Source organism: Scheffersomyces coipomensis (assembly GCF_036884675.1).
Source record: "Scheffersomyces coipomensis strain NRRL Y-17651 chromosome Unknown DFJ63scaffold_9, whole genome shotgun sequence".
Taxonomy (NCBI): domain Eukaryota; kingdom Fungi; phylum Ascomycota; class Pichiomycetes; order Serinales; family Debaryomycetaceae; genus Scheffersomyces; species Scheffersomyces coipomensis.
In genome coordinates this window covers 421,498-446,908 of record NW_027042900.1, presented here as the reverse complement: position 1 = coordinate 446,908, position 25,411 = coordinate 421,498, and the positions used below count along the sequence as shown (strand labels likewise).

The 25,411-nt window shown below is 33.7% G+C and overlaps 15 protein-coding genes across 15 annotated transcripts; 5 read left to right on the top strand and 10 right to left on the bottom strand. All coding sequences in view use genetic code 12, as the record gives it.

Moving 5' to 3' along the window:
- Window positions 1-143: 143 nt before the first annotated feature.
- Window positions 144-698, bottom strand: DFJ63DRAFT_290887 (centrin; the record flags this gene model as incomplete). Its single annotated transcript, XM_064905355.1, has 1 exon — window positions 144-698. The coding sequence occupies one exon, from the start codon at window positions 696-698 to the stop codon at window positions 144-146; it is 555 nt and encodes a 184-aa protein (XP_064759474.1).
- Window positions 699-815: 117 nt separating this feature from the next.
- NIP100 (Nip100p) lies at window positions 816-3,539 on the top strand. Its single transcript, XM_064904542.1, has one exon. It carries the CDS (start codon window positions 933-935, stop codon window positions 3,531-3,533), a length of 2,601 nt encoding a protein of 866 aa, XP_064759473.1. The 5' UTR covers window positions 816-932; the 3' UTR covers window positions 3,534-3,539.
- Window positions 3,540-5,002, bottom strand: SPT14 (phosphatidylinositol N-acetylglucosaminyltransferase). The gene has a single exon (XM_064904520.1). The coding sequence runs from the start codon at window positions 4,881-4,883 to the stop codon at window positions 3,546-3,548; it is 1,338 nt and encodes a 445-aa protein (XP_064759472.1). The 5' UTR covers window positions 4,884-5,002; the 3' UTR covers window positions 3,540-3,545.
- Window positions 4,801-7,165, bottom strand: MEX67 (Mex67p). Its single transcript, XM_064904552.1, has one exon. It carries the CDS (start codon window positions 6,930-6,932, stop codon window positions 5,121-5,123), a length of 1,812 nt encoding a protein of 603 aa, XP_064759471.1. The 5' UTR covers window positions 6,933-7,165; the 3' UTR covers window positions 4,801-5,120.
- Window positions 7,166-7,310: 145 nt separating this feature from the next.
- On the bottom strand, window positions 7,311-7,751 carry DAP1 (Dap1p; the record flags this gene model as incomplete). Its single annotated transcript, XM_064905366.1, has 1 exon — window positions 7,311-7,751. The coding sequence occupies one exon, from the start codon at window positions 7,749-7,751 to the stop codon at window positions 7,311-7,313; it is 441 nt and encodes a 146-aa protein (XP_064759470.1).
- Window positions 7,752-8,042: 291 nt separating this feature from the next.
- On the top strand, window positions 8,043-8,567 carry NAT5 (peptide alpha-N-acetyltransferase subunit; the record flags this gene model as incomplete). Its single annotated transcript, XM_064908638.1, has 1 exon — window positions 8,043-8,567. The coding sequence occupies one exon, from the start codon at window positions 8,043-8,045 to the stop codon at window positions 8,565-8,567; it is 525 nt and encodes a 174-aa protein (XP_064759469.1).
- A 50-nt stretch (window positions 8,568-8,617) lies between these two features.
- DFJ63DRAFT_257892 (protein-transporting protein) lies at window positions 8,618-11,016 on the bottom strand. Its single transcript, XM_064904521.1, has one exon. The coding sequence runs from the start codon at window positions 10,675-10,677 to the stop codon at window positions 8,668-8,670; it is 2,010 nt and encodes a 669-aa protein (XP_064759468.1). The 5' UTR covers window positions 10,678-11,016; the 3' UTR covers window positions 8,618-8,667.
- A 216-nt stretch (window positions 11,017-11,232) lies between these two features.
- Window positions 11,233-13,002, bottom strand: ADE17 (bifunctional phosphoribosylaminoimidazolecarboxamide formyltransferase/IMP cyclohydrolase; the record flags this gene model as incomplete). The annotated part of the gene is made up of 1 exon (XM_064908637.1): window positions 11,233-13,002. One exon carries the CDS (start codon window positions 13,000-13,002, stop codon window positions 11,233-11,235), a length of 1,770 nt encoding a protein of 589 aa, XP_064759467.1.
- Window positions 13,003-13,518: 516 nt separating this feature from the next.
- RPL15A (60S ribosomal protein eL15) lies at window positions 13,519-14,416 on the bottom strand. The gene has a single exon (XM_064907321.1). The coding sequence runs from the start codon at window positions 14,327-14,329 to the stop codon at window positions 13,715-13,717; it is 615 nt and encodes a 204-aa protein (XP_064759466.1). The 5' UTR covers window positions 14,330-14,416; the 3' UTR covers window positions 13,519-13,714.
- A 791-nt stretch (window positions 14,417-15,207) lies between these two features.
- On the top strand, window positions 15,208-17,061 carry DFJ63DRAFT_338040 (RNA-binding snoRNP assembly protein; the record flags this gene model as incomplete). Its single annotated transcript, XM_064908636.1, has 1 exon — window positions 15,208-17,061. One exon carries the CDS (start codon window positions 15,208-15,210, stop codon window positions 17,059-17,061), a length of 1,854 nt encoding a protein of 617 aa, XP_064759465.1.
- A 38-nt stretch (window positions 17,062-17,099) lies between these two features.
- Window positions 17,100-20,164, bottom strand: DFJ63DRAFT_321331 (mismatch repair ATPase). Its single transcript, XM_064907320.1, has one exon. The coding sequence runs from the start codon at window positions 19,968-19,970 to the stop codon at window positions 17,115-17,117; it is 2,856 nt and encodes a 951-aa protein (XP_064759464.1). The 5' UTR covers window positions 19,971-20,164; the 3' UTR covers window positions 17,100-17,114.
- Window positions 20,165-20,273: 109 nt separating this feature from the next.
- On the bottom strand, window positions 20,274-21,183 carry EAF7 (Eaf7p; the record flags this gene model as incomplete). Its single annotated transcript, XM_064906650.1, has 2 exons — window positions 20,274-20,980; window positions 21,135-21,183. The coding sequence occupies 2 exons, from the start codon at window positions 21,181-21,183 to the stop codon at window positions 20,274-20,276; spliced, it is 756 nt and encodes a 251-aa protein (XP_064759463.1).
- A 21-nt stretch (window positions 21,184-21,204) lies between these two features.
- On the top strand, window positions 21,205-22,874 carry DFJ63DRAFT_257897 (mitochondrial 37S ribosomal protein uS4m). The gene has a single exon (XM_064904522.1). The coding sequence runs from the start codon at window positions 21,430-21,432 to the stop codon at window positions 22,822-22,824; it is 1,395 nt and encodes a 464-aa protein (XP_064759462.1). The 5' UTR covers window positions 21,205-21,429; the 3' UTR covers window positions 22,825-22,874.
- An 89-nt stretch (window positions 22,875-22,963) lies between these two features.
- On the top strand, window positions 22,964-23,887 carry DFJ63DRAFT_291406 (S-adenosylmethionine-dependent methyltransferase; the record flags this gene model as incomplete). Its single annotated transcript, XM_064905395.1, has 1 exon — window positions 22,964-23,887. One exon carries the CDS (start codon window positions 22,964-22,966, stop codon window positions 23,885-23,887), a length of 924 nt encoding a protein of 307 aa, XP_064759461.1.
- A 42-nt stretch (window positions 23,888-23,929) lies between these two features.
- On the bottom strand, window positions 23,930-25,333 carry DFJ63DRAFT_291246 (tRNA 1-methyladenosine methyltransferase subunit; the record flags this gene model as incomplete). Its single annotated transcript, XM_064905382.1, has 1 exon — window positions 23,930-25,333. One exon carries the CDS (start codon window positions 25,331-25,333, stop codon window positions 23,930-23,932), a length of 1,404 nt encoding a protein of 467 aa, XP_064759460.1.
- Between the last annotated feature and the right edge of the window lie 78 nt (window positions 25,334-25,411).

Here is a 25,411-nt window from a genome sequence, read left to right as displayed (position 1 = left end):
AAATCTATCTATTAATAATAATGATATAAATCATTTTTCATGTAATAATGGTACACAGAAGTCCAAATACAAAATAAATTAAAAAAATTCTAATAATACAAGCATATTGTTTTCCCACTGGGGTTAAACGAATGGGAGTAACACTATTCGGTACAGATATTTATGAACTCTTGTTCATTGATTTCACCATCTTCATCTAAATCAAACTCATCGATCATGGCTCTTAATTCATCATCGGTTAAATTCTCACCTAATTCTTTTGCAACCCTTCGTAAATTTCTTAAACTGATCTTACCGGTATTATCATCGTCAAATAACTTGAATGCTCTTTTTATTTCATCTAATGGATCTCGTCTCAATATCTTTTCTCCTACTGCTTTGAAAAAGTTTTCATAAGTGATAAGATTAGAGTCATCAGTATCATATTCATGCAATATATCTAAAACTTCACGTTTAGATAAATCAAACCCAAGTGCCCTGAATGCAACTTTTAACTCATGGTAATCCAAGCATCCATCATTATTCATATCAAACAATGAGAACGCCTCTCTTATCTCTTGCTTTTGTTCATTCAATAACTCTGTCTTAAGATTTCCTATACCAGCTCCACCTCCAATATTCCTCTTATTAGATGTATTATTATTGTTGTTGTTGTTGGTCCCTCCCACACCAGAACTAATATTATATTGCTGAGACATTTGATCAGTGTTATATCTCTTACTGTTATATTGAACTTCCAATACTCTGTTACTCAATTGCTTGAAAGGTGTATCAATGTTGGATTCATGAAAAAGATTATAGATTAAATCAAAAAGAATAGAAAAATTGAGGTTAACCAGATCCAATATCAAAAAAAATCAAAATTTGTTTCAAAAGCGCGTCTTACACCTTTAAAATGATCTAACGACTCAACAAATGAAGCTACCACATCAATGTCCCTACATATAGGCCAGAAAGTGTATGTTAGAAATGATAGTGCCAAGATCAAGTTTATTGGACCTACTCAATTCGCTCCAGGCAATTGGATTGGTGTCGAATTAGATAAAGCACAGGGGAAGAATGATGGTTCAATTAATGGGATAAAATATTTCGATACTGACAAAACAGATGGTTTGTATGGGGTGTTTGTTAGAGAAGCAATGGTTTCAGTAGAAAGAGTACCTCTTAGTCCCGAACCCAATAGTTCTAATTTATATCTTGTGGTCGATAAACTTCAAGCTAAGCTTCATGCTGCCATAGCTACCATTGCTGCTTATAAAGATGATATCAAATCTTTACAAGATCTCTTACAGGATAAAGATTACGAAATAATTGAGTTGAAGCAACAACTAGAAATGACTATCATAGATAAGGATTATAATAGTACTAGCCAGGATGAGTTGAGAGATCGATTGTCAATACTACAGAAGAACTATGAGGACTTGGAAGATGATTATATGTCTTTGAAAGAGGAATTGGATATCAATAATCAAATTGAATTAGAAATAAAGGAACAATTACAAGATACGACTGATGAAAATGTGTTGGTGATCTTACTGCGAAATAAACAATTGGAATTAGCCTTGGAAAGTTTGCATAAAGTCAGTCAAAGTAATGAAATTAATTTGAAAAATGAAATTGAAATGTTATCCTCAGGATCTGAATCGACTGTCGAGTTAAAGGAGAACTTGAAGCAAATCACCTCTAAGTTATCTCATGCTGAACAGAAAATTACGCATTTACAAGATCAATTGGATTCCACTCTCAATTTGCAGTCATTGGTCGAACATTTAACAACCGAGAATGAACAATTAAAAGAATCGGTATCGGATTTGACAAAGAACATCGATGAATTGCATGAACTAGATAGAAACATTGAAGAAAACCATAAAATCATAGAAACCAAGTTACAGGCAGATATAGCAAGTTTGGAACTAAGAGTCAAGAATGATCAATTGCACCTTGAAGAGCTCAAAACCAATCTTGAAAATAAATCCAATTCAACAGACAATGATAAACAAATCCAGGAAGCAAATATTCAGATTGAGAACTTAAAGTTGGAAGTAAAGAAGTCTATTGCATTAAACAAAACAAATTTGTTTGAAGTCAAAGTAGCTAATGCAGTCTCAGTCTTGGCAGAAGAACATCTATTGATTCTTGACCAAGCAGATCAACATGGAATTTTTAATATATATTACCAAATAAAAAAATGTTTGGCTCTATCAAAGTGCATCCAGGAATTCTCCGTGTCTACCAAATCCGTATTATCGATAGAACTTTTAACCAGATTCTTAGAATTGGTCTTAACCCTTTGGGAATATAACTATTCAAATTCTTCTGCTGATGAAATCCTTGAGACTTTGTCAATTCTACTTGATGCACTCAACCTAACAATTGAATCAATTAAAAATGATAATTTTATCAACACTACATTTGCAAGAGACTTTATAAATCTGTGGTTGGAGTTATTCAATATTGGAAGCTTCCATCAAACATTTGAACTCAAATATTGTCTCTTATTTTTGTCCCAGGTCTATCAACGTCACATAGATTACATCTATGATAGGACGCTTATCCATCAAAATGTCGAAGAAAAGGAAGCCTTTATGAAACAATTATCAAAATATATCACTTCATTCGGGCAAATTAATTTTCATGAAGATGATGTAACGGAAGACTTAGAAGCAAGTGATGATACATTAGGAATCAATTTTACCGCAGCCATTTCATCTATGTGGGAAACAATCGATACAATTCATGATTGTGAAACCGGGAACTCGTTGAATGTTGATCGATGGGCACATCATTTCATAGACTATGATAAGTTGTTGGCCGTCAAATTTTCTTCCAAAAATATAACGGTGACTCCAATAACAGAGCTTGTTTTGAATGATGCAAAAGTGACTTCTGCTACTATAGTATCTGACAACAGTGAGGAATTGGATAGTTTAAAGGTTAAGTTACTTGAAAAAGAAAGAGTCTTAAATGATCTTCATCTTAATATTCAGATGTTGGAAAATAGTGTAAAATCATTAAATGATAAGCACACAGACGTTAACGAAAAGAATTCAATTGCAATTTCAAACCTACAAGAGGATTATGAGAGAATCAAACAACAATATCAATCCCTAGAACAAGAGAATAAGGCTTTGGATTCTGAAATAGAGAGACTTAATTCAGTTGAAAAGACTATCGTCACAGAGAAATTTCAAGATTTAGATCACGAGTCAAAATTTATCGAACACACTGCATTATTAAATGAAGTTCAATTATTAAAGAGCATTGTCAAACGTTCTATACCCAAGCAAGATATATCTGATGTGATGTTCTTAAAATCCCCCTTGATACCTAATGTCAAAATCAAGATGAATCCAAAAACTCAAGATAAACGTTTATATGCGAACAAGGTTAGAGAATTAGCATTACAGGTGAAAACAATTGCAGTTGTGGATTTCCACAATCAAAGGACTACGAATTCAAGGAAACGATATAATCTGCAGTTAAAAGAGCAAATTATACGACTTGATACATCTTTAAAAGGAATATTAAATTAATTATTTAACTAACTAATACATTACTTCATTATCATCATTATTATTTTTATGACCCTTTTTCTGTTTGGGCCATTTTGTAGCTCTATCAATTTCATCAGAAGGATATACCCATTCAAGTATCACATATACGAATATATCCACAATTACAATTAATACAAATAGTTTTCCAGCTACTAATCCACAGCAGTAATATTTTTTCAATCGTAGGTATAAGTCTTCATTAACATCACCAATGTCTAACGATTCATAAACATTTTCAGTTCGTTTAGCAATGTTTTGCCAACTATACATCTTCGCAACTTCGGCATGAAACTTTGAAGTATCTAAGTTACCTTTTTGTACAACGTCAATGGCACCTAGTGTTGCCTTTACCAACGAATCTTGTATGGGCTCAGCAAAACTAGTCATATGACTAGGTAATACTTCTGGTATTCCTCCTACTTTGGTGGTGACCACGTATAAACCACAAGATGCTGCCTCCACTAATACTGTACCAAATGCTTCTGTTAATGAAGGATGAAGGTATATATCACCTTGAACCATGACATCTCTTACCTCTTCGTGCTTTATGGCACCTATTAAAGCAACTCTTTCTTGTAAGAAGTATTTCTCTCTCATTTGCTCTAAATCTAAGAATTTTGGACCATCACCTGCTATTAGAAAGTTCACTTCTGGTCTTTCACGACATATTTCTGGGATGATGGCTGTAAGGAGATCAGCACCTTTATTGGGAAACAATCTAGTGATGACCACTATGGTTATTTTGTCACGCTTCGGTTTAATGGCTAATGGGGAAAAATCTTCTGATACAACAGCATTGGGAATGACAGATACATTTAAAGGATCTAACGATCCTCTTAATACTGTATTTTCTTTACATGTATGAGAAACACATATAACATGACCAATATCACTTAAGGCAAATTTCAATATTTTATTACCCATAATGGACGACACATCAGCAAATCCTAATAAAGAATGGTCCGTGAATACTGTTTTCAATCCCATTGTTCGTCCATGCAAAATAGCTTCGTGGCATAAATTTGATAATGATCCATGTCCATGAACGATATCGATCTGTTCTCTGATGAAGATGTTTCTTAAAATTGGAAAACCCAGGAATACAGATGGATAAGTGGAGTTTCTGTAGACAGCAACAAACGGTACGTAATACACTTTTAGACCATTGGTTAGAGTACGTACCCCGTTTCTAGAACCATGATCATGGGTAATTATAATTACAGAATGACCTAAATCAATCAATTTTTGAGATAAATGATACACGTGAAATTCCACTCCCCCAGGTTGGGGGAAGAAGAAATCTGATACCATTGCTATGTTATGACCCATATTATTCTTCGTTATATCATCTTCTATAGTTGTAGTGGTTTAATTGCAAGATCACTCTAATTACAGCTATGATGTGCTGTTGTAATCTTTTTGCACACACCGCAAGCTGAAAATACAAAAAAAAAAAATATTTGGTCCAAACAGATATTTTAATATTTAAAAATACATATAAATTATGTCCTTATTACTAAATATATGCTATAAATTCTATATAATGACATATTGGTCAGAATTTATCTATGTAGTGTATGCTTCCCTTGGAAGCGAAGCAACTGAGTTTTTGAAATTTATGATACATTGTTGGTAATCCCAACTACTTTGTTCGCATAACATAATACCATATTGGAGAGTTAATTTAGTCTCCAATACCACCTTTACTAATAATTCTTGCTGTGCGGGATTAAGGCTGGATTTTATTTCTGGAGGTAAGTCGTTGGCTGAAGGAGCACCATGGACTGTAACTGCTGGAACTGGTGATGGGTTCGATGATTGAGCTGAACTTGGTGGTGTTATTTGATACAGTTGGGGTTGTTTCCAAGCATCTTTTGAAGCAAATGGTCTTATTAATAAAAGATCACTAGCAACTATCATGGCTCCATTTGGAGCAGGTATGACAACCAAAGTTCTATCAAAACTTTTATGACCTAAGGCAATTGCCTTCTTATTTTGATTGTAAGCAAATCTATTTCTTGGTCCACTTGGAACTGAAGATTGTAATCCATCCAAATTATCTGGTTTATCAGTTTCATTAAAACTACCATGGATAGTTATTATCACTCCATTTACTTGAGAATATCTGTAACTTTCAACACTAAAATTTTCTGGTTTAGCTAATAAATCATGTTTGGTCTTTGGTAATTGAGAAAATGCTTTAAAAATTTGTTCTTGACCAACGGCAACACGACTTGATCTGGTTTTGGCTGATGATACTCTAGTTAGATTACGAGAGTTTGGTAAGTAATATCCAAAGTCTGTTCCAGCACTATTATTGGTTTTTGATTCAAGCAAATATGGATGAGAAGTATCAACTTGCATAGAAAATTGAGATTCGGCTTGATAAAGAACCATTAAATCAGCTCTATTTGAATCCCATAAATTTAAATAATTAGAAATGAAATTGGTGGCCATATTTCTAATTTCATCATCTTGAAAGAACATAGATCCTCCACTTGGGAATCCGAATGATAAGGATTCATTTAACACATGTTCATTTCTTAGTATTTCACCATCAACGACAATTAATCTTGGGAAAGCTCTCATAATTTCCAATTTAATATTTTCCACATCACTTGCACTAGTTAAGTTTGCTAATAATGGATTACCTCTAAGTAATAATTCTCTTAAAAAGTTTAATTTATGTTTCCAAGTTTCAAAAACTTTAATTCTGGATAAATTATTATTTTGTAATGATAAATTTTGTAATTGAGGGAAAGTAGCAGCCATGGCTGATAAAGTAGATAAATCAGTTAATTCATTTCCTGATAAATCAACACTAAGTACTTCAAGTTTAAGATCTGCTGCAATTTTCATTAAAGCTGGGAAGAATTTGGAAGTAGTTGAAATTGAATTAAAGAAACCTTGATTCACAAGTATAGGATCATGTTTAACTGCACTTAAATTAAGCATTTTGAATTCTGGTTGATATCTTGATTTGATAAATTGAGTTATAACGTCAATGGTATTACCAGGATTTATTTTATTGGAGAATGTATCCCCACCTTTACTGAATTTCAATGATTGACCAGCAAATTTAACTCCAGACCACTCTAATAAGTCATTGGCCATTTGTTGAGTTTTGACATAACCTTTTAAGACACCAGTGGCGGGGTCCACCACATGATTCATCACCACCACTTTACATTTTCTCGATATAAAATTAACACATTCATCCAGACTAGCTCCATTCCAACCCATGATTTCAATCGGTATAGAATTTTGTGCAATGTACAGATCAACCTGATTATGATTGAAGTTGGCTCTTCCATTGTTGTTGTTGTTGTTATTGTAGTTGTGGTAACCACCACCTCTTCCTCTTCCACGATAACTCATTATGAGGAATTCTAATGGTTCGAGTTAGGATAATTGAAATAGCACAGCCAATAGTTTTTCAGTATTGGTCTTATTTTTAGCATTGAAGATGTTTTTCTGGTCTTTCATAAAATTCAATGTTTTTTTTTTCGCATCTAGCTTTGGGAATAAGACACGACCCAAAAATATTTGTTATGCTGCTATGTATATAGGTTATGCTTTATAGTTATAATTACTTCATTTACAATCATTTTTCATAAATAGGCAATAACAGTGGTCATTAGTCATTAATTACTGTTGGCTATGTAGATATATAAATATTTTAAGCTAATTATGTATGTAGGTAATTGGTTGTTTATGGATAATACGAAGGATGATAAGTATGCTAATGGTAGGATCCTAATCATTTTCATGTAAAGAACCCACAATTGGATACTTATTTTCAAAGTGTTCTTCCCAACTATCCAATGATTCCTTTTCAGTACTAGATAAGTTATGTAAAGTATCAATTTTCTCATTGATATCAGTTAAGCATTCTAAATCAAATGAATTCAATGCTAAACCACGAGAAGCATCTCTACCAGCGAAATTAGCATATGGACCCCCAGGTCCATAGAATGATCCACCTTGACTAACATCAAATACTCTTCTTCTAACTGCCATAAATATCTTAGGATGATCAGTACCATTGTATTTGGCTAAAGTTTTAGGAGTGAATTTACCTTCAATTACCACATCGTCTTCTTTTGCTTTAGTACTGAATGGATTTAAACTTACATCTGATAAAAGACTTCTGGCCAACCAAAGCACAACCAAAACTAATAAAATAGTAGTAAGCATTGCAATTGTTATTTGATATTTATTCCTAATTACACTGATTACACTATGAAAGATCTTCACACACCGATGTTACCTTAAAAGAAGAAGAAGAAAAGATTGCTACTTAAATAATGGTTCCATTTGGGTTCCAATTGTAAACGACACAATTTCCAACAAAATAAGCTTCACGTGACTTTCTTAAATAGGAAAAAAAATCAGGTTTTGGAGGAGGAGGATTTTTCATCAAACGGGAGGCATATGATTAAATAGATTGATAGTGTATATTTAACTGTCTAACTCAAAGCATTCAACATGGGTAGAGATATTGTATCATTAGATGATTTAACCGTCAACAATTTAGGAGTGTTCAAGAAAATAAATGAAGTGGTCTTACCAACTAGTTATCCTGAACAATGGTATAAAGATTCATTAAATGCTGATCAAATCGTTAAGCTTGCTTATTATTCCGAATTACCAGTGGCTGCAATCAAAGCTAAAACCATCAATACATCTCATAAAGCTGGTACTTATGAACATATGCAACAACAACAAATAAATTCCAAAATTATCCCCAATGCTGTTTATATTGAAAGTTTTGCAGTCTTGCCTGCTTATAGAGGTGTTGGCATTGGTAAGAAATTACTTGATTTTATAATTGAAGAAACTAAGAATAAATTCGTTCATGAAATCTTATTACATGTTCATATAGATAATAAGACTACTATAGAATGGTATGAAAAACATGGATTCATTAAAGATGATGATATAGTTAAAGATTACTATAAAGCTCAAGGTTTGGAAAATCCAGATGCTTACATCTTGACCTTAAAAGTCTAAATCTCTGTAAATAATAATTAACTCTTACATTTTTTTATGTACCTATAAATAATTTATATATAGAATATAATAGAATGGATGCGAAATCGATAGACTAGATCTATTCCTTTTCATCTTCAGTATCAGTATCGATATCAGTAAATACACTTTCATTATCACTTTCATCTTCTTCGTCGTCGTCGTTTAATTCAGTAATTTGTGACTTCTTAACTGATTGACCTCTTAAAGCAGCAAGAGCACCAGCTATTGAATCTTCTTCTGGATCAGAAATATCACTTTCGTCATCACTATCCACTTGTTCTTTACGACCAAGGTTTAACGGTTGTTTTCTAATTGGATTTTCAACTTCTAAATCAACTGGAATATCAACATCAGATCCAAAGTATGCATTATTCTTTAATATAATTCTGTATGGAACAGTACCTATATTTGGTGGAGTTGGAGTTGTTAATGGAATTTTAAAACTACCAATAATGACATCTTTACCATCTATCCATTCTTCTTGAGTGATTTCTAAATTACTTAAATCAATATTTTCTAATTCATATCCCAAACTTCCTTCCACTAATTTATTATCCTTTTGTGAAATTAAATAACCAGTCCAGTTATTACGAACATAATATGAAAAATATGGTGCATATGAAAATGGTAATTGTGGTTGAGTTTCATTTGATTTTAATGGATTTCTTAAATAATCCATAGTTTCTTCCTCCTTTAATCTGTCATCATCAATACTTGGACATGACTTTAATCTAGGTGATTTAACTAAGAATTTTAATGATAAATGAGCTGATGATTGTGGAGGAACAACATCTTCTCCTGGAACCACAAAAGTAGAATCTATAATTCTAAGTGACGGTATGTGAGCAGCAATTTCCAATGCCTTTTCAACCTTTTTAAGATCAGTTATTCCTAATGCTTTTGATACTTCTTCCTTTGATAATGTGAATAACTTTCCTAACTTCTTAACATTTTGGGCTTGAACAACTTTTGGGTCAACATATGGTAATTGTAAAATTTCTTGATATTTTCCATTTGGTTTAACTGCTTGTAAGATTGATTTTCTTAAATCAGTGGCAGGAAGAATAACTTCAAGATTTCTAAATATCACAGCAATATCAAGGAATCCACTAATTAAGTTAGGTAACATAGAAACAAGTTTAACTTTATCTGATTCTGATTGGGCGTCTGAAGTAAATTCACGATTAAGATGTTGTTCAACTAATACTTTAAGTTGATCTTTAGTTAAATGCTTGAAAGCTTGTTTAATTTCAACACTATCAAGAACCCAATCTAAAACACTTAATGGAGTAACAATTTTGGCTGGATTTCTATCAGTTAATCTTCTAGTGAATAAAGCAGCAGTATCAACGTGTAATCCTTTCTTGGTGTGAGATTTAACATTATTCCACCAGATTCCAACAATTGAAGGTAATAAAACCCCAATCAATAAGAAATAAACCACAATCATAAGTGGAGAATATTTACCTTCAACAAGGAATTTTGGAAGAGCAATACCATGACTAACATCTTGAGGACCATCTGGATGACCATATTTCAAGAAATTGCTTCTAGTAACTTCATCAGTTAAAGCTTTATAAGCAGAATTGATTCTAATAAAGGTAGTTTCCATATCAAGTTTTTCTGCTTCAGTGATATCCTTTGGAAGTTTATCAGGATGGAATTTCAAAGATAATTTTCTATATTTACTTTTGATTTCTCTATCTGTAGCAGAAGAAGAGATATCTAAAATAAGATATGGATCAAAGATAGTCTTGATGTCAGCATATTTAGTCAAGTATTTATTAATGTAAAATACAATACCCCAACCAATAATCAACACAATCAAAGTTTTATTAAAGATTTTGGATGACTTTTGTTTACTTCTGTATTTCTTGATTTCATTAGCGTTAGCGACATCGATTGAATCAGCAGTTTCAAGGATTGCTCCTTTAATCTTTGAATTGGAAGAAATTGTATCAACGGCAATAAAAGCGTTATAGAACCACAGAACCGTCAATGGAACCAAGATGAAACTGAGAAGGGCTAACACGAAGAAAGGCCATACCTCACCTTCTTCATCATATGTATACTGAGAAGACGAAGCCATTCTATTGATTGGTTGTTGTGTTGATCTATCTGTGTTTCTGACTTTTGATTTATTACGGCAATTTTTAAATAGTTCAGAATTTTCAACTTCTCTTTTGTTGTATTGACGTGTCGGAATTCAAAAAAAAAAAGTGTTAACTAAAAATATTTCATCTGCAAAAAAAACTGTAACAGAAGAAGAAGACCTGTTTAAATATAATTCTACAAGTTTGTAAACAACTCTAGAAGGTTCTTAATATAGCTGAAGTTGCATCGACTGTGAGAATAAATCATGTATAAAATAAATGTATTATAACTTGAATCGAAGGTTGTAGAACTAAAGAGAATGAAACGTTAAACTACCACTTACTTAAAACATTTATAATAATTTATGTATTAACGAAAGAAAGTTAAGGATATATAAAAGGTTTGGAAAGGAAATTAGACTTCCTATGAACTAAAATACAGATATTGTTTCAAACAAAAAATAAAAAAAAGAATAAGAAAGAAGAAAGAAGTAAAAAATGACTTTTTTCAAATAAATATTAATCCCTTTTTTTGTTATGCTTCATTTTGTTTAATGATGGAATAAACGAATTGGATTTTCAACGTAAACAATGTCATGAGAATCAGCAGCTGAAAAGACAGCTTTATCCATAACTGAACCAGATGGAGCAGCGATGAATTTAACCCCTGATCTGGCGGCTCTGTACACATTATCTGGGAATGGGAAGAAGGCATCAGAAGATAAAGCAACATTATTTAACTTGGAGATCCATTCTTCTCTTTCAGTTGCAGTTAATGGAACTGGTAATACAGCGAATTTAGATTCATATTCTGATTTTTCTGGTTCAGTGGTTGGAATTTGACCTGTAACATATAAATCAATAGCATTGGATTTTTCTGGTCTCTTAACACCTTTAGCCCATTTGAATCCTAAAACATTTGGATGTTGTCTAAACCACCAGTTATCAGCTTTATCACCAGCTAATCTAGTACAATGAATACGAGATTGTTGACCAGCACCTAAACCTATAACCATACCGTTTTTAGCGTAACAAACAGAATTGGATTGAGTATATTTTAAAGCAATGGTAGCAACAGTTAAATCAACAACACCTTGTTCAGTTAAATCTTTGTTTTTAGAAACAATTTCTTTGAATGAAGAACCTTTAATAATAGCATCATTTCTCTTTTGTTGTAAAGTAATACCATAAACTTGTCTTGATTCAGTAGTATCTGGGTTGAAGTTTGGATCAATTTGTAAAATACAATATTTACCACCCTTCTTTTTCTTTAAGATGGCTAAAGCTTCTTCTTCATAACCTGGAGCAATAACACCATCAGAAACTTCTTTGGAAATGATTTGAGCAGTTGGAACATCAACAATGTTAGATAAAGCAATGAAATCACCAAAAGAAGACATTCTATCGGCACCTCTAGCTCTGGCATAAGCATTGGCTAAAGGAGATAAGTTTTCAATATCTTCAACAAAGTAGATTTTCTTTTCAACATCGGTTAATGGTAAACCAACAGCAACACCAGCTGGGGAAACATGTTTGAAAGAAGCAGCGGCTGGTAAGTTTAATGAAGCGGATAATTCCTTAACTAATGGCCATGAATTTAAAGCATCCAATAAATTTATATAACCTGGAGAACCAGCCAATACTTTGAATGGTAAATCACCTTGAGAAACAAAAGCTTGAGCTGGTTTTTGATGTGGGTTGGCACCATATCTTAATGGTAATTGAGAAACATTTTCTGAATATTGTTTTCTGAAGAAATCAGAAATAGCAACATCATAATCAGCAGTATGTTCAAAAGCTTTTAAAGCAAATCTATTTCTAGTTTCACTTGAAATTTCACCAGTCTTTAATTCTTGTAAGAAACCAGCATAATCATTTGGATCGGATAAAATGACAACTCTAGAATGATTTTTGGCAGCAGCTCTTAATAAGGTAACACCACCAATATCAATTTCTTCAACAGCTTCATCAATGGTAACAGCAACTTTTGAGATGGTTTCTTTAAATGGATATAAATTACAAACCACAAAGTCAACTTTTTCAATACCTTGGGCAGATAAATCAGCTTCATCACTTTCTAAGTTTCTAGCTAAAATACCACCATGAACGGCAGGATGTAAGGTTTTAACTCTACCACCTAACATTTCTGGAGCATGAGTGATTGAAGAAACATCTTCAACTGGGAAACCACCTTCACGGACTAATCTAGCAGTACCACCAGAAGCTAAGATTCTGACATTGGCAGCAGCTAAACCTTTGGCTAAGTCTAATAAACCAGTTTTATCGTAGACTGATAAAATTGCAGTTTTGGTGTAGGCCATCTTCTTGAAATTATTATTTGAAAGGAAAGGGGGTGGGCAGGGGTTTTGTTGAGAAATTGGAAATGAAATCAGTAATGAAGAACAAGATATAAATCAATGAACAAAACGATTAGATCTTCAATTAGTAAGTGTGAACTATGCAATTATGTTTCAAAGCAAGAAAAGAACAGGATCTTTACTGGAATTGAATTGAAATGATGGATTGATGGGATGTTTAATCTCAGTGGTTACGTCTTTTTTTTTTTTGTTTGATAATTTGTTGATTTATATATCTGAAAAATTCTCTCACTATTTGTTACTGAGAGAAGTCAATTTTTTTGACTCTGAGAAGTTTTATTAGCTTAGTTTAAATTACTATGTAATTAGGACATCTCTATTGTGTGATACAATAGTTGATTTGGATGGTGTAAAGATTAGCTACAAGTCTCCTCTCTTGTGATAATCTTGGGCTTTTTGTTAATTTCAAATAGTTTAATTAATGACACTTAACGACTCTCTTACAAGATCAATAAAGATTAATTAAATTTTTAACACCAATTGAAAAAGTATATTTAAAAAAATTTCAAAAATTGAAGTAATAAACCTATATATAATATCGATACATAAATCAAAGCTTTACATAAAAAGAAATACACTTACCCAACTCTTTAGTGAAAATATGGTTCTTAAAATAGATTGTGGAAACTTAATAATAAACTTCTTCGAATCAAATCTAAGATCTGTATCTCCATAAAGATAAAGTGTTTTGTCTCTTCCAGGTGTGACGACGACCAGCTTTGGTGTTGGTGAATAAGTGACCCTTGTTGATACCTCTGGATTTCTTTCCGGCGGAAGTTAAACCTCTGGATTCTCTGTGTTTGTGGACTGGGTTAGCGATCCAGTTGTATCTAGCATCTCTTCTAATAGCCTTGTGGGATGGGTCGATTAAGATAACTTCGAAATATTTGTAAGTAGAATCTTGATTAATCCAGTAAGAGTTTAAGACTCTTAAATTAGCAGCTCTTCTACCGACTCTTTCTTCAGCAGTAGATCTTAAGGATCTTTGGTATTTTAATTGGTTAACACCTTGGTTGGTTGGTTTACCGTAAGTAGCACCCTTTGGAACAGGTCTCTTTCTACCACCTCTTCTGACTCTGACTCTGTAGATAACAAAACCTTGTTTGGCCTTGTAACCTAATCTTCTAGCCTTGTCTGGTCTTGATGGTCTTGAAGCTCTGTGAATAACATTCTTTTGTCTGTATTCCCAACATCTGACACGTAATAAGAAACGCATAACATCAGATTGCTTCTTTCTTTGTAATTCTTCTAAATATTTGTAGGCACCCATTTTAACTGTTGTAGTGTATAACGATTAAAAGTAAAAGTGAAATAAATTTGATAAATTTTTTAAAGTGAAAAATTTTTTTTCAGTTGGTATAACAGTTTGAACTTTGATGCTGCTCTGTGAAGGGGCACACAAAAAAAAGGTTTTTGAGATTTTTAAAGATTGTGCGGGTAACTTCTCATTTGTTAGTACTCAAATGTTTGTTGTTCTGAATTTTACTCAACTGATAAGTCACGTTGTTTTGGTCACGTTTACACACTGTCTTTCTATATCTTGTTCTTAGATTAAACTGGGTCTATATCAACCAATATATATGTCATTGTACATTACATCATATTATATCTACATTAATGTGCTTGAGTCCTAATATTAGAACTTTAATTCAATTTGTTACTAGTTATAAAGGGATTAATCTATGAGGTGACATAATGCTAGTGTGGTTATACTACGTTTAACATGATGCAATATTAATAAATATATAAGAAAGGCTTATAATATGCTTTTACTGTCGTTATAATTTCAATTTAAGATACTTTAGATGAAAATTTATGGTACTGTAATTCTTTATCTAATTCATAAATAATATTTTTAAATATACTTGCGAAATACCTAACATAAACTGAGTTTTTAGCAATATTTTCCTTATCAAGGTGTGTTCCATCAATAAGTGAAAAGAGTATTGAAGGAGATCCTGAAAATTGATTCAAGTTCAATTTATGTCCGTTGTTCATTAACCAAGGTCAAATAACCCAGAAACCATTTAGTTGGTAGCGCACTTTATCAGATGAGCATTACAAAAATATAGTGCAAAAAAAATAAATACATATAAATATAAACTGATCTAATTTTCAATAGTTATTATCCATTGAAATCTAATTGAAATGTCAGATTCGACTGAAGTTATAAAGAATATCGACATTGAAGATGTTCAAATAGAGAATTCCAATGAAGAAATCACTACAACGCATGAGAACGAGTTAGCTTCTCACAGCATAGATAATGAAGATCAACCAATAGAAGATGTTAAACCAGAGATATCAAATGACAGTCCTGAGGTAAATGAATCCATACCACTCACAAATACCGATGAAGCTTCCGACGAAGTTGCTAAATTAGCAGAAGATGAACCTGAAGTGGAATCAAATTCAACCGTACAAGAAGAAGAAGAAAAGGTAAACGAGGAAGAGACTGAAGAGCCAGTTCAAGAGCAAATACCGACTGAATCACAACTAGAGGAAGATACACAACCCGAAACTCAGGTACAAGAGGAAATAAAGGAACAGAAAGAAGAACCTGTAGAGGAACAAGAATTACCTGATAAAAATCAAGTGCAACAGGATTATGCTGATTCTCCTCCAGTAGTAGATATAATAATCGACACCCAAGCTTTATCAGACGAGGAAATAAACGTTGATGATATCTCTTCTGACAGTGACTTTGATTCAGACTCTGATTCAGACTCAGACTCAGACTCAGAATCCGAAGACTTTTCTGATGGCGAAGAAGCATCCAAGGCAAAAAATGATTCTGATTTAGAGGAAAACTTTGACGATGATGAAGAAGGCGAAGCATCTGGAGGTCCTATTTTATCCAAGAATGAAGTCACCAACGAACTTGCACCATCAATTCCTGAGGGATATAGTTTAGCAGAAAATGCTCCTATAGAACCAATTGGTGAGATCATTGCCTTAGTTGAAAATTCAATGGTTATTAAAGCTAATACTTCAGGTGAATTCCGTGTATTAAAAGATAAATCTATATTCTGTTTACAAGATAGAACTATAATTGGAATGCTTTTTGAAACCTTTGGAAGAGTTCAAGAGCCAATTTATTCTATTAAATTCAATTCAAAAGAAGAATTTGAGAAATTTAAAGATACAAAAGGCCAAGTTGCATATTATGTCGTTCCTGATTCTGAGTTCCTTTACACCGATGCAATCAAAAGTATCAAGGGTTCCGACGCTAGTAATTGTCATGACGAAGAACTTCCAGAAGAGGAACAAGAGTTCTCAGATGATGAAATGGAACTTGAAGCCAAACGTTCAAAGAAGAAGAAGAACAAATCAAAGAACAAGGATAAAGAAAATCCAGACAAACCAGTTACATCAAGGGATAGAAAAAGACCAGAACCTTCTACTGTAGGTCAACCACAGGGCTCACCAAAAAGATTTCAACCATATGGATATGCCAAACTGCCAAGAGTGAATCAAAGTCATACTACTACTTCAGTTTATAATCCATTGCATAGCAGAGGCACTACAGCCAATCAACACCGCCCGCCTCAGGAAGTACAGCCTGTAGCTTATCAAGCTAATCCATATGGAGTTCCATTCCAACAAGCGCACCCTCAAGCCCAAAATCAGTTCTATCAGAACAATCAGAACAATCAAACATATCAAAATCAAAATCAAAATCATCAATATCCAAACCAATCTCAGCAATATCCAAATCAATATCAGTATCCAAACCAAACGCAACAATATCAAAACCCGTATCAATATCCAAATCCAAATCAACCCCCTCAATATCCTAACCATCAACAATATCCTCCTTCTGTGAATATAAATCCACATGCAAATTATCAACAACAAAACCCACAGTTCAACAATAACCAAAACAACTGGAATAACAACACTCAGTTACAACCGGATCAATTGCTACAATTACAACAACTTATTATGAGACAATTACAAAATGGTAATAACCAACAAGGAAACAATAACCAAGGAAATTAAAAGTAGATATATATTATTCTATCTATATTAATTAAATATATACAATGCATCATTTAGTTAACTACTAAACATTTATATGCTGTTGCTGCATTTTTAAGCGCCGCCTCAGGGAATCCAGCCATGGCTGCAACTTCAAGGGCAAATGATCTTTCACTAATACCTGGTTCTAAGGTATGATCTATAATTATATTGGCCAAGTCAGTAGTGAGAGTATCTATATCATTTGACAACACTCTAGTTCTTAAAAATTCAATTTTATTCTGATCAATTTTATTTTCCTCTAATAATTTCTTTAATTCTATTCCAAAATGAGTTGCGAAAAGTGTTCGACATTTATTAACTGTCAACAAGTTTATCAACGTTGCATATGCCAATGCTAAACCTTCCTTTCCACTAGTACCTCTACCTATTTCATCAACTATAGCCAATGATCTGGGAGTGGCATTCTTTAAAATGTTACTTGTTTCAACCATCTCAACCATAAATGTACTTAAATCATTGTACAAATCATCCGAAGCACCAATCCTGGTAAATATTTTGTCCACCAATCCAATACTTGCTTTTGAAGCTGGTACAAAACATCCTATTTGAGCAAGAATCACAATTAAAGCATTCTGTCTCAAGAATGTACTTTTACCACCCATGTTTGGACCTGAAATAATCCACATACTTTCTGATGGTGATACTTTTGTATCATTGGGTGTGAAATTGACTCCAACTTCCTTTAAAGCAGCTTCGACAACTAGATGTCTCCCTTCCAGAATATTTAATGTATTAGTCTTAACAAACTTGGGACATACTAGCTTATATTCTTCGGCCAAAATGGAGTATGATATCGTCACGTCTAGGAAGTCTACCAATTTACTAACCTTCCTTATAGAACTAATTCTCTCTAAGACGTTAGCTCTTAAATTCTCGACAATCTCCTTTTCAACTAATCGAATTTCTTCTTTCACGCTTTCGATCAGGTTTTGTAATTTACTCCAATTCATTGGCTTGAATAAGACGATTCCTTTTCTTTTCTCTCGAATATCTGATTTATAAATCCTGCTTACTTCTTCTACCAGCTTTTCATTACCCTTAATGTGGATGACATTCACAAATCGGCCATGTTGATCTTTCTTCGAAACTACCAATTTAGGATCTATCTCAGTTAAAGTTTTACGTAATGTATCAAACATAACATCCTGTTCCGTCAAAAGTGATTCCAACTCATCATGCAAACCAGAAAGCACTTCATTGAAGTCTCTCTTAACTGAAAAATCGAATGTCTTAGCTTCCACCGGAGATTGATGCCTGTATTTTTCCAATGACGCATTGGAATAAGATCCTGAATCGGAATATGTCTCGTCTTCAACTTCTATTTCTGAAGTAATTTCTTCTTTTGGTTCCATGATTGGAATGCTTTCAACATGAAGAGTAGAGCTGATTTCCCTCGAAATATCTATAGGAACTTGAAATTGCTGAAGGAAATCTCCCAATGCTTTCAACAGCTTTCTATTGTTCTTATATTCTTCAATTAAGAAAGTTTCTAAGTTCTCTAACTTTTGAAGGCCCTCTCCAATAGATAATAAATGCTGAACCAGATCACCTGCCCCAAAAGATAATCGTTGAAGAGAGCGAACGAAATCTCCTAGCTGAGTTAAATGCGCCCTCAAAGATGTCTTTAGAATGCTGTTTTCGACAAACATCGAAACATAAGACTGTCTTCTAACAATTTCTTTAATATCCAAAGTTGGGGATCTCAAATATTGAGTAAGTAGTCTTGACCCAGATTGTGTAACAGTTCGTTTTATAGTCGTGAAGAGGGATCCAACTGTTGAACTACGACCACCAGTAGACCTCTCTGTTAATTCCAATGCTTCTCTGGTTCTAGGATCTAATTGCATATATTTGCTATTCCAGTATTGAAGTGGAACATCTAATTGAGGGTTTGAATCGGGAAGATTTACTTGAATATATGACAACACCATGTTCATTGCCGCTATTTCTCCAGTTGAAAAGCCTTCCATCGTTTTCTTTGTAACTTGATGCCTACTTTTGAATTTTGATTTTAAATCGTTAGACATTGTCTTATGATAACGAATGAAATATTTTCTTAATTGTTGAAATGGTGCATACCATTTCCCATTGATTAAATTCTTATCTTGAAAATCTTTTGGAAGAATAATTTCACTAGGATTTATTCTTGAAATATCAGAATCAATTTCTCCAAGTGTGGTCTGTTGGACGTAGAAATCACCAACTGATAAATCAATCCAAGATATACCGACTGGGATGTCTGGATCAGCCCGATGATCTGTACAGTTAGGAGGTAGATATATTGAAGCCAAATAATTATTTTGACCATAATTGAGAAATGTTTCATCGACTAACGTCCCTGGCGTTATAATACGAGATACTTTTCGATGAATAATATCGGCAGTGGTTTCTCTTTCAGGATATTGATCAACAATAGCAACATTTTCAGACAAATCTTGAACCAAAATCTTCACGAATTTTTGTAACTGACTTACTGGAAATCCTGCCATAGGAATAGCAAAATTAGTAGTCTTTCTTGTAGCAACCCTAAGACCTAGCTTAGGGCCAAATTCTTCAGCTTGCTCAAAATAAAGTTCATAAAAACTTCCAACTTGTATTAAGGAAACACAATTAGGATGAGATTCCACTAGTTTCTTAGCTAAAGCATATAACGGGCTTAGACTTTCTTTCTCTTTCCTCCCACCACGATCCCAATCTAGTGAAGGTGTGAGTCCTAGTATTGGTTTTTGCGATGTTGCAGCTTCTGATTCTAATCTTTTTGATTTTGACGCTAATAGATAGCTAGTCAGGCCCAAGGCACGTACTATGACATGACTCCTTCGTGAAGAAGTTAGCAAAATACTCGCTATTGACTTGGAAACTATCATGCCTCTCTAGCAATATATAATTGAGAGTAGTAAACTTGTAGTGATGTATCACATATGTTAATTAAATCGCGTCTTGATTTGATCTGAAAAATTCTGTGAACTATATACAGACTCAAATTTTTAATGTTGCAACAATATTACAATATCGTCTAATTATATCATATCTACAGTTAAAAAAAGCATAAGCTCGACCAGCCGCCTTTTCCTAATTAAAAATATATTACACAGTCAGTTATTGATCTGACTTTAGACTATCAAACTATAAATCGTCTACAGTATATCCTCTGTTGATTTCATTCTCCACTATTTTTTCCTGCTACTTCTTCTTATAGGCTGTTGTTGAGCTTTAGGAGCACTTCCTCTAGTTGACCTTCTCGTTTGAGGCTTCAGATCCTCTTCGGAATCCTTATCTTTCTCTTTCTCTGTATCCTTCTCTTTATCTGTGTCTGGATCCGTTTCTTTGTTTTTCCCACTAAAGGTTTCTTTATCTTTATCGGACTCCAGTTTGATAGGAGTATCTTCAGGAGCTTCTGAATCATCATTATGCGTTTCCGACCTTGTGCGTCTTCTAAAGTTCTGTGATTGTGGGGAAGAGGTGGTAGCTTTGGATTGTCTTCTTTTAGAAGCTGGAGGAGTAGTTTCTATGGAATCAAGTCTAGCTGAAGAGCGAGTACGCTTCTTTAACTTACCTTTTGTCTCTGTAGAGACTTGCTTTCTAGCACCACCTCTTGTGGCTCTTTTTGAAGGTGATTCTGCTTCTACATCATCCTCGATTTCTGGGGTACCCTCATCAGTACCCGATTCATTGTCATCTTCTTCAGCCTCGCTACTTTCCACTGTTTCTGAAACCTCTTTGGTATTCGACTTTTTAGATTTGTTGATGTTGGACTTCTTATGTTCATCCTTAACTTCACTATCAGAGTCTTCTGCCAGCTGTGGTGAAACTATTTCTTCTTCTTCTTCTTCCCCTTGTTCACTTTCTTCTTTGATTTCATCACCTTCCTTGTAATCTTCTAATATGTCCAACTGAGCCAAACTGTACAATTGTTTTAGCTTGCTCCATATATCATCAGCCGTTATATTATAGTTTGTTTTCTTCGTTTAGATTTTGAACTATTGAGTCAATATGCTTATGTTTGTTCTTTCCAGCTGGTTTAAACTCACATATTAGATTAAACAACTTGATTTCTTCATCAACTGTCCATTTCCTCATTATAATCCGATTCTATGTTATTTATTCGATATTCGATAGGAACCAGTTAACTTTTCATTTAATTCAGAAGTAACTATAATATTAATGGGTTTTTGACTTTTGATCAAAAAAATCGGTCACATGACCAAATTTCTTGAGAATTTGAAAAGTTGAGTCTTCACACGACATTTTATTTTAACCATAAAAAAATTTTGAAAAATTGGATTGAATAAGACCATAGAGTAATACAACAGTGGACAGATCATCATGCCTAGAAAGACACAGAATATAAACTCTTTGAGTAGAGGGTATATTCGTGCTTCTATGAACAAGTACAATTTGTTCAACTTGTACAAAAAATCACCCATAAGATATAATGGTAGAACTTTATATCAACAAAAATGGACCTCCAAGGCCGAAACTAGAGCATATCATGGTGAACATTTAACTGAATCACGTTGGAAGACTATATTTAATCCTTCATTGGAAACTGTTGCTCAATTGGATGCTTCTTTAAAAGGTTCAAAAGTAGCTCCAACTCCTATGGCTTTACAAACGTATGCTAGTTTGGAAAAGAGACTTGAATTTGCTATATTCAGAGCTATGTTTGCTTCTTCCGTCAGGCAAGCAAGAGAATTCATCATTGCTGGTAATGTAAAGGTTAATGGAGTCACCATAAAACATCCATCATTTCCTCTTAGAGGTGGGGATGTGTTTAGTGTAGATCCTGAAAAGGTTCTTTATGCTATGGGAAGAAAAAAGCCTTCATTAGATGTCGCTTTAAAAACAGACACCAAGCAAATAATCACTTGGAATAAACATGTCAAGGCTGCTATTGAAAACCCAAGAGTGGTCTGGGAATTAATGCAAGCTAAACCAAAATCATTAGACACAATAAATTCAAAGTCACTTTCAAATAAAGATACAATTAAAAACTTCAATGTGCAAATTGAAAAGAATATGAAAGCAAAACAAAAGAGAGTCACTAAGCAAAGTATTTTAGGTAAGATCTTGAGAACTGCAAAGACTTCAGAAGTACCCGTAGGAGCTGAAACATTCGTTGAATTCGGTAGCGATGCACCAAAATGTAATTTAATTTACCAAAAGTTGGTAGACTCAAAGCATAGCTTGATTGAAAGTCATTCACATGGTGAAGTTTCAAAATATCTTTCAATTAAAAAAGATGATATCCAAAATCAAGATGAAAAGCATTTATTAAGACAAATCAAGCTAGTTCTTGGTGAAATCGAAAGATCAAGATGGGAGCAAATACGTTTAGACTCCGAACAATCAAAATTATCATCTTCTGATAAGTCTATACCATTTACAAGTGAATTCACTAATAACTTAAAGTTTCATCCTAAGTTGGACAAAGAACAAGCAACTGAAGATGAAACCAAAGCTCAGGTAGATTTACCATGGCAAAGAGGGTTATTTGGTCGTAAAGATCCATCAAAGCCTTATTTCACTCCATGGAATCCAAGACCATTTATTGGTTGTTTTGCAATTTTACCAGCCCATCTTGAAATCTCCTTTAAAACTTGTCATGCGGTCTATTTAAGAGATCCAATCGCTAGACCTGGTCAATCGGAAGTTATAACTCCATTCCCAGATCATGTCCACGAAAGAGCATACATGCATTATGTTAGAAAAGGTATGTAGATAAATATCAAAAATTTCTGTATATAGTAAAAAGTAATTTTAGATCTTTTTTTTTGGGCACTTCTGTAGATAACTGAGATAAGTAAGATTAGTGAGATTTATGAGATGAGCGAAGAGCAGATCCACCAGCTCTACATCCATGCCCAGGGTTTCAACAAAGTTAATAAGGGAAGCCAAGAAGGTATCGCCTTTACTTCCTTATTTTCTAAGGGCGAATGCATCCTTAGATCAAGCAAAGCGGGAGCTTCAATGGGTACAATCTGAATTACCTGAGAATCAATGGATTGAAGCCGCTAAACGTCGTCATAATCACGAACCATTACAATACATTCTTAAATCACAACCGTTTGGATCGTTAGATATAATATGCGAGCAAGGGGTATTAATACCGCGATGGGAAACGGAGGAATGGTGTTTAAAGCTATCATCTGTATTATCTGTGTTGGGTATGAAAAACCTAAATATCTTGGATTCTTGTTCTGGTACTGGATGCATACCGTTATTATTGAATTATGAGTTAAACCAATTGGCCAACTTAAACTCACGAATCAAAGGCTTTGATTTATCTCCCACAGCCCACAAGTTATCAAATAAGAATCTTCACTCATATACCAAAATGTACCCTTCAAGTGCTTCCAATGTTAGTTTTGCTAAGGCAGATTTGTTCAGTTCGTCACTTTTATCTAATTTGGATGTTCGAAATGTGGATTTAGTCACTTCAAACCCTCCATATATACCGCCTAAAGATTATAATAACTCTGTCGTGTTGAATGGGATATCTCGATCAGTTCGTAATTTTGAACCATCATTAGCTCTTATTGGAGAAAATGAATTTTACGAAGCATTAATAACTAATTTAGTTCTTCCTTCCAAAGCAAAGGGTTTCATTTTTGAATTAGGTTATCAAGAACAAGCTGACAATGTCCATAAACTAATGAAGACAAGAAATTGGAATGTAGGTCTACTCAAAGATAGTGCATCCAACATTCGATGTGTGATAGGATGGAAAGATGATTCTCCAATGAGCGCCCTAGGCCAGCTATGTACTTTTACTTACGAATAGAATAGATTAAATAGATATAATATTAACTAGTATACAAGCTATTTACGATGCAGTGGTAGTCTCTGGAGTGTCAGTTTCTGTGGTGTCAGCCTCTTGGGTTGGAGTCAGTTCTGGATTTTCCTTTCTCTTTTTAGTAATTCCTCTTCCAACAGCAGTGATTCCAGACTCTTGAGGAATCACTCTAGTCCCCCACAAAATATAACCTCCATAACCTCTCAGGGTCATCAAAGGATGAAGTCTTCCTGGAATTGTCTGATATTTACGGACTCTAGTTTCAATAATCGAAGGAGCCAAGACCCTTTTGTCACTCATCATACAGTGTTGGGTATCTAATAAAAGCTCTTTAAATTGACTGTATACTACGATAGGTCTAGATCCACCTATCTTTGGAAGAATCTCAGGCAACAATGTTGGAAGATGCAATGTGCTGACACAGATTAAGGCATCAAAATTTCCCTTCTTTGCAACTTCAATAACAGAGTTTATATAGTTTGCTCTTTTAGAACGACGTTCATACTGAGCCTTTTTGGAAGTCTTCATATTGGCAAATTCTTCATCATCAACATCTTCCCATAAAATTTTTTCATTCTCTGGTTCAAGGAATTGCAACCAATTAATAGTTTTAACCATCTCATTCTGTAAATCTTCAGGATAATCAGCATACTTAAGAGCCGAAAAATTGACATGTTCGTTTTCATGAACCACAACCATGCTACCTTCACCTTTCATTCTTTCCAACATTGCATATATTACAACCCCACCAGTCTCATCAATGACTAAATAGTTACCACCTGGTCGTATATTTCCGTAAGATAATATCGATCCAAGAGTTTCTTCACTTATACCATGAACCCTTGGAAGATCTTTCACAATGAAATACTCTAAAAGTTCTGAAGAGCCAATATATTCTACTGTAAAACGTCTAAGGAACTTTTGCTGCTTTCTTTTCAAATACTTTTGTTGAGAAAAGATTGTCTTCTTATCAAATCCACCATGACCAGAGATCATCTTTTCAATAATCTGTTGACCAATGTTTGAAGATGCTCCTGATTTTTTTAATTCATCTATATCAGCATTAGAAAGTTGCTGTACTTTGGATCCTATGTTTATGATATTTTGATTGTTCTCAGCACTGTTGGAAAACATCATGGTAAGTTCATCTTTGCTTAACTCAGGAGTATCTTCTCTTTCACTGGCATCGGCAACTTCTCCGATGAAGCTAATTGGATTCACATTCTCATCTTCAATGATTTCGAACGATTGACCGAAGTTATATCCAACAACACCGCTTGCTTGGAAGGATCCAAATTTTCCTAAATTAATAATACCTTCTTCCTTTAAGTATGCTATCTTTACACCTTCAGAAGGCAAACGAATCAACACATGCTGATTAAAAGAAATAACTTTTTCATTCTTCACAGGTTTAACTTCAATATCTGAACTCATTTTGAAGTTCTAACGTTAATATTTAGATAGTATGCTTCTGATATTCGATGCCAAAAAATGTTTGCAGTCTTTAAAGAG